The sequence below is a fragment of the Elephantulus edwardii genome, unplaced genomic scaffold (genome assembly GCF_000299155.1).
Source record: "Elephantulus edwardii isolate Elephantulus edwardi_28Jun2011 unplaced genomic scaffold, EleEdw1.0 scaffold00126, whole genome shotgun sequence".
In the NCBI taxonomy this organism is placed as follows: domain Eukaryota; kingdom Metazoa; phylum Chordata; class Mammalia; order Macroscelidea; family Macroscelididae; genus Elephantulus; species Elephantulus edwardii.
The window spans coordinates 876,669-886,705 of record NW_006399876.1 but is presented as its reverse complement, the minus strand read 5'-3'; the positions used below and the strand labels follow the sequence as shown (position 1 = coordinate 886,705).

The following is a 10,037-nucleotide window of genomic DNA, read 5'->3' as shown; positions in this document are numbered from 1 at the left end:
GACCCCTCCCCGGCCACCGCGCAGCAAACCCGACCCAGCCGCCCGCGGCCGGCCAATCCCTGGCGGAACAGCGCGCCCCGCCCCGCTGCCAGAGCCCCCCAACAGCCCGCTCTCCCGGTCATCGTGGGCAAATGCCCACGACTGGCAGATGGAGGTCTGGGTGCCGGGGCCTGAGGCCGGGCAGCACTTCCCCGAGAGCTGACGTTCCTGAGTTGGCTCCCGGGGGCTGCGCCAACGGGACCATACAAAAGGCAGGAGAATGGGGGTTCACGCGGGCTGACCCGCTGCTGTGCAATGGGCACCTGAGGTGGCTCCAGTGGTGGATCCTATCCCAGACCTCCAGCAAGGAGGCCTCCAGGCCCAGCCAGGTCTCAGGCCCCAGGCAATGAAGACCCGGGATGCTCCCCCACCCCCAACCCGTGCTGGCTCTCTAACCGTCCCCAACCTCTCCAACCATCCCCCCATCTCAACCGCAGCTCCAGCAACAGCTCCCAGAGATGCCTAGGACACACTGAGCGTGGGGCACCCAGCCCAGCGGGGACAGTGTTGGGAAGGGCTGGAGGCTGAGGCTGAAAGAATGACCGAGGTGGTCCAGTTACAAGCAGGGCTGAGTTGTGGAGTGGTCAGGGCACTTAGCATCCTGAACTCTGAGTCATTTCTGAACTAGGCCCCTGCTAACCTGCATACCCAGATGAGGCCTCTTGCGCTGAGGTCTGACAGCACTGACCCACATGCTGGTTCGCACCTGGCCTGGATGCTGGACAGAGCTACAGCAGACAACAGGGAGGGTCCTCCCCGGGGTACAGTCTAAAGAGTGAAGGATTACTCAGGGTCCCTGAGAGCAGGGGACTGGAGGGGCAGGGGAGGAGGAGGAAGGAGGAGGAGAAGAAAGAAAAAAGAAAAGGGGGGGATGGGGAGAGGAAGTGACCACTGGCTCGGAGGCCACTGGGTGTGCATACAGGAGGCGGCACCTCTGGGAAAGGTGGAGGGGAGCTATAGGTGCAGCAGGAACCCTGGGTCCCGATGATGAGGTGCCTCCGCTCCCCTCCACCCCAGGACCAAACTCACTGGCCATTTGCTGCCCTCCAGTGGGTTCTGTGGAGAACTGCAGCCCACCTAGCGGGCAGGGGCCCCTCCCTGAGAAGCATGGCCCCTGAATGGGGTGTGTGAGTCTCCAGAAAAGCAGCTTCTTGGTCCCCACAGTCCCTCTGCCCTGTCCTTCCCTGGATGGCTTAACACGTCTTGAGACCCCAGGAGAAAGACCAAGCCCAGCATACACACCCTACTCCTTGCTCTCCCATCTACAAATACCTCCTCTGTCCCCACGTGAGCACATGCACCCAAATGAGGCGAAGCTGGACAAGCCAACCAAGCATAACAGAAGCAGATCGCTGGCCAGGCATGGGCTGCAGGCAGAAGTCCCATGGCAAGGGCGGAGCAGGCCACTGGGGCGGGACAAATGTGGTCGGAGCAGGGCTGGAGTGAGGTGCCAGATGGCTGTGGCACGAAGGACTGGATTCTGAGCAGATCCTCCGACACAGGAGTCTGGCTCTCTAAAAAGCATGGCCCAGTAACACCGTGGTGGCCAGGCTTGCTAGCTCCCATCCCCCCTGGCCAGCTGACAGCAGACATACATACCTGTGCTCTGCAAGAACGAGTTCAGGCTGGACTGGAGGACAAGCCCTTAAAGGTCAGTGGGTGGATGAGGGCAGTGAGCTCCAAGGCAGCTGGGAACACTGGGGAAGAAAGCAGGCAGAATGGGGCCTCACATAAAGCTTCCTGGACTAGATGAGCCAGGAGACTCCCCCCCATCCCCGACTTCCACTCACCTGAGGTGGCCAGGTGGGAGCACAGGCCTCCACAGGTAAAGAAGTGCACACACAGCACACTGAGTACACACATGTCCACACAGAGAGGACTCAGCACACGTGAGAACATGTGTGTCCACAGAGAGACAGGACTCAGCACACGTGTGCAGACGTGCTCACAGACACATGCAGACGCGAGGCGTCCAAACACAACACACAGGTGTTTCACATGCACAGAGCACACGTTGGTGTTGTGCTGCTGTTCGGTGCTGTCAAGTATGATTCATAGTGTCTCTGTGAACGACAGACTTAAACACTGTCCTCTACTCTGTACCAGCCTCACAATCTCTGACACACAAGACCCCACTGCTGCAGTCATTGCACCAATTCATCTGGTTGAGGGTGTTCTTCTCTTTTGCTGACACTCCACCTTTCCAAGCATGGTGTCCCTCTCCCAGGAACAGCCTTTCCTAGCAAAGTGGCCAAAGGATGAGATGTAGCTGCACCATCCCTGTCTCCAATGAGCACTCTGGCTGCACCTTGCCCAAAACTTACCTACCTGTCTGTTCTCCTGGCCGTCCATGGGGTGTTCAGTGCTCTTCTCCAATACCACAGCTCAAAAGCATCAATTCTTCTGTCATCCTTATTCACTGTCCAGTGCTCAAATGCGTAGCTGCTGTTGTTTTTGTTATGTGTCAAGTCCCCTGTGACTCATAGCGACCCTATGTCGAACAGCTCTGAATCCTGCTTTGTCCAGAGACAATCTTACTGACTCTAACATACCTACCCCCAATGCCCCAGTTATTGTATCAATCCATCTCATCTGGGGTCTTCCTCTCCTGTGCTGTCCCTCCACCCTTCCAAGCATGATGTCCTTCTCCAAGGACCAGTCTCTCCTGGCCACGTGTCCAAAGTATGTGAAGTAGAGCTTCAAAATCCTGGCCTCCAAGGAGACGCTTGGTTTCGCCCTCTCCAAGACAGACCTATTTGTTTTCTTGGTGGTCTACAGTATGTCCAAGACTTCTCTAGCACCACAACTCGAAGGCATCGATTCTTCTGTCAGCCTCAGTCATTGTCCAGTTCTCTGATGCATAGCAAGTAACTGCAAAGACCACAGACTGAATCAGGCAGCATTTTAGTCTCTACACTGACATTGTTGCTTCTCAGTACTTTGGAGAAGTTCCTGAAAGCAGATTTTCCCAATGCAATTCATCTTAATTTCCTGACTGCTGGTGCCAAGGGTGTTGATTGTGGAGCTGAGCAAGCTGTAATTATTAACAGCCTCAATCTCTTCATCCATCATGGCGCTGCTAATCCGCCCAGTGGTGAGAATCTTTTTCCAGATGTTGAGCTTCAATGCATATTGAAAATACAGTCCTTGACCTTCTGCAGCAAGTGCTTCAGGTCCTCTTCAGTTTCAGCAAGCAAGGTTGTGTCATCTGCATAACGTAGGTTTGTTGATGAGTCTTCCTCCAATCCTGATGCCAACTCACTCCTCCTAAAGTCCAGCGACCTGAATAATCTGTTTTGCATATAGACTGAAAAGGTATGGAGACAGGATGCTTCTCTGACACACTCCTTTCCTGATTTTGAACCATGCAGTGTTTCCTTGCTCTGTTCTGAGGACTGCTTCATAGTCTAAATACACATTTTGCATAAGCACAATCAAGTGTTCTGGGATTCCCATTCTTCTCAAGGTTAGTCACAATTTGTTGTGATCCACAAAGTCAAATGCCTTTGCATAGTCAATGAAACACAGATAGACATTCCTCTGGTTCTCTCTGCTTTCTGCCCAATGACTGAAAAGACCATGCCCTGAGTCAAGCGGACCTTAAGTCTTGAGTTGATATCATCACCTTTTAGTACTCTGGAAAGGTTCCTGACTGCTGACGTTCCCAATGCAATTTGTCTCCTTATCTCCTGAATGCTGGTAACAAGGATGTTGACTGTGGATCCAAGTAGGATGAAGTGGTTGAGAGTTTCAATCTTTTCTCCACTTGTCATGACGTTGAGATGTAATCCACACTGAAGGCTGTAGTCTTTGATCTGCAGCAAGTGCTTCAAGTTCTCCTCACTTTCAGCCAGAGAAGCTGTGTCGTCTGCGTAACACAGGGTGCTGCTGAGTCTTCCTCTGATCCTGATGCCACCCACATTCCTCTTCACAGAGTCCAGCTTCTCAATTTGCTCAGCACACACACTGAATAGATACGGACAAAGAATACAATCCTGAAGCCCACCTTTCCTGATTTTAAACCATGCACGCTCCTTTGCTCTGTTCACACAACAGTTTCTTGGTGTAGGTATAGGTTTTGCATGAGCACAGTTAAGTGTTCGGGGATTCCCACTCTTCTCAATGTCAGCCACAGTTTATGGCAGATGTGCAAACGTAACACATAGACACGGATTCACATGCAGAGACAGAACACACAGGAGATGTGAAAACATGGCATACAACACGTGCCACGTGTATTCACACAGACGTGGAAATAAGAGAGACACACACACACTCTCAGGTCCATCCTGGTACCCCAGCCCTCCCACTGACTGGGGGCTCTGGGACAGGCTGCTGTCCCCCTCCTAGATGAAGCCTAACTGTGACTCTGAGCCTTAGAACAAGGGGCCCTCTTACCCCTCATGGACTCATTCAGGGGAATGTCTACTCTGCAACCAGGGTGGCAAGGGTCCAGGTCCACTCAGGTACACACCAAGGCCTGGCCCTGCCCTCTGCACCACCCACCCTCAGAAAAGGCCCTCCTTGCAAAGCTGGAAGGGGGTCCACCCCAAGTCCCATCCACTCCAACCTGGGATATGGGAGGTCACTGTGGGGTAGCCAGGGAGGGTCACCTTCCCCAGACTTCAGTGTCACAACAGTATGCAGCATAGTGAGGACACTGGGACCCAGAGGCCTGGGACCCTCATCTGTAGAGGGTTCTGGGGGGATGAAGGGTCAAAGGCATCAGGATGTGGTGAGATGGGGATGGAGGCTCCCCCCCTCCTGCCTTATCCAGAAGTAACCTCTCACCCTCATCCTGGGATCTAGGGGCCCAAACCATTCTTCAGATGCTAAAATCCTGATAGTGTCATACTTCCCACCCCCCACCGGCACCCCAGCAGGTACCTGCCACCCACAGGTAAAGGTTTCCCAGGTGCCACCCCTGTACTAAAGGGTAGGTCTGTCCAGTCCTGCAGTCAGTAGATAGGGGTCTCCTTGGTCTTGCCTGACCTAAATGCACCCATGTATGGTCTGCCCTTGGGCAGGGGCCAGCACAGAGCCCCCAGGGGTTGATATCAGCGATAGTCACAGGCCAGGCCCTGGCCTTCTAAGTCACCATGAGACTAGCCTAGGACCAAGTTCATCAGAGGCTGCTCCTCCCCGCCTAACAGTCCGGGCCCACCCATCCTCCTGCAGGCACTGGCCGTGGGCACCCACATCTACCTCAGGACGGACAGGTCCTAGCTGGCTCTGCTCTCAGTGGTCTTCCTGCTCCCTGGGAGATCCCCTCCCCACAGTGGACCAGTATGTCTACTGCCCTGACATCTGAATACAGTGGCTGCTAGGAACGTGGCCAGTATGGTACCCAGACAGGCACACAGCTCTGCCAAAGACTCCACTGGGTACTTACCACCTGGGCACCCACCACCTGGGCACCCACCTGGCCAGTCAACGGACAGACGCTGAGAGGGCCTGCCCCAAATGCTGAAACAACTCACCAAAGGCCAGAAGCGGGCCAGCGGTCAACAGAGCCCACCCTCTCGGCCCAGCAGTTGAGTCCTAGTCCCCAGCTTACCGGAGGCGGCAGGCAGCTAGCTAGCTGCCCAGGCAGGAGCGGCCTGGCCCCCAGGCCCCAGGCTCTGAGGCAGTTTTGAGAAGGCAGCTAGGAACCAGCCAACACAAACAGGCCTGCATAGCTGCCTGACTGCTGGTGATCCCCACGACCCCGCCCCCCCCCCCGCCCCTCCTGAACTTTGGGACTGGCCAAGGGCTGTGCGCAGGCGCAGTGAACGGTGTGACTGGACTTGAATCGGGACACACCCCCCCACCCGCCCCTCCAGGGGGAGGGGTAACACTAGGACCCCGGCCTCCAGGCTGGCCCCTAGGGAAGCAGGGCTGTCTCCTCCCATGGGAATGCCCAGGAACTCTAGGGGCCCACCCCTCCAGGAGATACCACCAAGAGGGAGCTTTCCAGGCAGCTCAACCACCCCTGCAGGTATTTCTCCACTGGGGACCTTGAGGACTGCCTGCCCACTGCCCAGCATGGGGCTGTCCAACTCAGGTCCCCGCCCTCCCACTCCACACCCCCAGACCCCAGGGTGGGCCTCTTCCTCCTCCTCAGCGCAGGGCCTCGGGCTCCGCAGTGCTCTGGTACACCGTGACATTTCCAAATGCCATCAGCCAGGCACGTCTAAAGCACCACTAGAAGAGGCCTATCACTCCCAGCTTCTCCCCCAGGTGTGGATGTGTGCCATGGGGGGACACGTCTGGCTGTACGCAGGATTAGTGGTGTCTCTGCTGGACCCTGTCTAGGCCTGGGGTGGGTGCCTGTCCAAGAGAGCATGGATGTCCATGAACACACATGTGGTCCCCACACTACCAGGAGAGACAGAAGGCAGGGTGTGGAGAGACTGGGGGTTCCCAGGGAGGGGCCCAGGCTGAGGGAGTCCCCCTGCCTCCTGCTCCCACCACAAGCCCACAAGTGAAGGCCTAGGGGATCTGGGCACCCTCCCAGCAGGAGGCTCCTAAGGACTCTGCCAGGTTTACATCTGGAAAGACTGAAGCTAGGAGGTGCCCACGAGGCAGGAGGATGAACTCCCAGTCTCCTGCCCCACCCAGGCTCGCCCTCGCGCTATCCCAAAGACAGCCTGCTTCTAGGGAAGGACAGATTTGCAACCCTTCCGTTTCTAACTTCCTCTTGTCTCCTGCCCTGATGTGACCCATCTCTGCCAGGAAAGGCAGCCTACAGACTCCAGACCATGGGGAAGCTTCGCCCCTGCGGCAGAGCCCTCTTCAGAACCTGAGCGTCAGTCCTGTCTGGTGATACAGCGGTCCTTTCCTGGCAGGCTAGCAGAGCCCCCACTTGGCCAGGGCTCCACGCCCCAACTCCTGCCACCCACCCAGCCTCTTCTCCTCACACAGGAAGACACACCATGCCAAGGCCAGATTCCAGATCCCACTGCCCGGTGTGTCCCTTCCCCCACACCAGGCTAGCCTGCCACATGGCAAATAGCGATGGGCAAGCACACGTTGGGGGGGCTCCATGCAAACGCGTGTCGGAGAGCTCAGGCATACGCGTGGGGGGGCACCCATGGAGGGCACACGCATGAGGGGAGGTTTGGCCTCCATCTTGATCTCCACCCTGGAATCTGTGCACAGACTCCCAGCTCCAGGAATTCCAGGAATGTCAGCTTGGTTCAGGCCAGGAGGCTGTTCTCTCAAGTAAACAAGGGTCGAGGCGGAGCTGGGGCGGGACAAGCCGTGGGCCCCTCCTCCAGGAAGCCTCCTGGCCCTGCCCAGCTAGGGTCCACACTGCTCAGGTCCAGACTTACCTCTGGGCCTCCTGCACGGGCCGCCAGCAACCTTTGCAGCTGAGCCTGGGTCTGACCCTAGGATACTGTCCCTTCTGCAGGGGACAGGATGTGCCTCCAGCCAGCCTGGGGGAGGGACCCGGAAGGGAAGTGGACCCTGCTCGTGGCTCTGCACGTGGCCAGAGCAGGGCTGACAAACCCTGGAGAAGCTGCCCAGAGCCCAGGAGAGAGAGGGTTAGGCACACAGCCAGATGCAGCCCTGGCTAGTCCCACCCAGAATGCAGGGGACGCCATCCTTTCCCAGGACCCGACCTAAGCCAGAGTGCAGCCCGGCTCGCATGGCTGGGGCCCACACAGCCAGAGAAGCGCTGGTATCTGTCTGGGGCCGAGGACCCACTCGGAGCCAGCTGGCGGCCTGTCATAGGTCCCACTTTGCCTGGCCCACCATCTCACACCCCATAGGTTACCTCTCCACCTCTCCTGGACAGCCGCCCTCATTCTCAGACACCAGCCTTTCAGTCCTCAGTGGCTCCCAGCACCTCCAGGCTCCTGTGTAGGCACCAGCCTCCTGGACCTCTCACTCCCCTTGCCAAAGTTTTGTGTTCTCCAAGGCTCCACTGGAAGGGCAGGCTTCCTGAACGCCTCACAGACCAGCCACCCATCCATTCCCGCCCTGGTCTTCAGCGGAGCGCTGCGGTGGCCCCTGCTTTCAAATGACAGTCACACTGCAGCCTGGCCAGAGGCTTCAGGCCCTCCAGCACCTAGTCTCTCAGTCTTTTTTCCTGGGGTGGGGTGGGTGGGGGTGTGTGAGTACTAAAATTGAAGTACATCTATGAGGCTGCTGGCCGAGGGTCTGAGGCCAGCTGACCCTGTGACCAGCACTCCCAGGAGGCAGGCAGCTACTCCATCTCGCCCCTCAGCCATCAGCGGATGCAGGTGACAGTGACATCCTGACGGGGTCATTACGAATCTCAAGTGCTGTCCAGGGAGGTCAGCGCCAGAGAAGCAATCCTAAGGCAAGGATCTGAAACTCCAAACCCAGCAGAAGGGGTATCTGGACAAGGAAGGGGAGGGTAACTCCGCCCTGGCCCTCTCCGGAGGCTTCTCTCGACTCAGGTAGCACCCCTCCATCCAGGCAGCCCTCCTGGGCCTGGGCAGCCCTCCTCGGTCTGAGCAGACCACAGGCAGTCCCCCCTCGGCCCAAACGGCTTCCTACAGCCTGAACAGTCCCCTTCGGTCTGCACAGGCCCCTCTCCCAGTGCACACAGCCCCCTTCAGTGCTGACAGTCCCCCTCAGTCCACGCAGGCCCCCTCGGCCCAGGCAGTCCCCCCCTCGGTCCGCACAGCTCCTCGCGGTCCGAGCAGACTCTTCCTTCCAGGCAGTCCCCTCTCGGCCCGAACAGCCCCCCTTGGTCAGCACAGCCCTCCTCGGCCCACACAGTCCTCTACTTCAGTCCGCGCAGCCCCTCTTGGTCTGAGCAGACCCCTTCCGTCCGGGCAGCCCCCCACTTCCATCCGCGCAGAACCCCTCGGTCCGGACAGTCCCCCCAGCCCGAACAGCCTCCTCCCGCAGTCCGCCCTGCCCCCCTTCCATCCGGACAGCCCACCCGGTCTGCGCAGCCCCCTTCAGTGCTGATTGCCCCCCTCGGCCCAAGCAGTCCCCCTCGGCCTGGGCTGTGACCGCTCGGCCGGCAGGGATCGCAGTGCCTCCTCCCGACTGCACACTTGTTGCTGCAGCGCAACTAGGGCTCCGCGCTCGGGACTCGAACTCGCGCGCCCAGACCGGCACGACACCCACACTCGAGCCGCAGCCTGGCCCGGCTGAGAGCTCTACGGGCGGTGGGACCCGGGAGACACTTCCCGGGGGGGGGGGGGGGGGGGGCGGGGGAAGAGCGGTACCTGCGCGCAGCCGCTACTCAGGCTCGTGGCTCCGGCCGCGCGCTGTCAGTCATGCGGGCACGAGAAACGCGAACCGCGCTGCCGAACCTTCAGGCCCTCCTCGGCCGCCGTCGCGGTGGGACGTACCATAGCCGCTGGTGGGGGTGCACCCGCTGCCCGGCCGCGGCCCGCACGGACCCCAGGGAGCACCGCCGAGCGGACACTGTACTCAGAGGGGCGGATCGCGCCGCGGTCGGGCCGGCGGCGGGGCCATGGGCGGAGCGTGGGGCGGAGCGTCCCCCCCGCGGATGGTCGCGCCCGAGCGTGGGGCGGAGCGTTCCCCCCCACCCCCCCGCGGATGGTCGCGCCCGCGGGCGGGGATGCGCTCTTAAAGGCCCGGGGCGGAAGCGGCTCCAGAAACGGTGGAGTCGGCGTGTTGTTCGGACGTGCCTGTCGAGCTGCAGCCATGATCATCCCCGTGCGCTGCTTCACCTGCGGGAAGATCGTGGGCAACAAGTGGGAAGCCTACCTGGGGCTGCTGCAAGCTGAGTACACCGAGGGGTAAGGCCGGAGTGCGGAGCGTGCTGGGTGCGTGGGGACGCGGCCTGCGGGGTGACAGCGGGGCCCGCGGGGTGACGTCCCGGACGGCGGGGGTGACTGCCTGGATGGCGGGGTGACAGCCGGGACCTCGGAGGTGACTACCTGGACGGCGGGGCCCCCGGGCTGACGGCGGTGGTGATGGCGGAGCCCGCGGGGTGACGTCCCGGACGGCGGGGGTGACAGCCCGGACGGCGGGGGTGACAGCGGGGCCCGCGGGGTGACGTCCCG

General features: G+C 59.6%; 1 protein-coding gene across 1 annotated transcript in view; it reads left to right on the top strand.

Annotated features, from left to right (window-relative positions):
* The first annotated feature begins 9,675 nt into the window (after positions 1-9,675).
* Positions 9,676-10,037, top strand: part of POLR2L (polymerase (RNA) II (DNA directed) polypeptide L, 7.6kDa) — an 8,006-nt gene continuing 7,644 nt past the window's right edge. The window contains exon 1 of the mRNA XM_006893205.1: positions 9,676-9,770. Within this exon, the coding sequence (XP_006893267.1) occupies positions 9,676-9,770 (95 nt within the window). The remainder of the gene's footprint in view (positions 9,771-10,037) is intronic.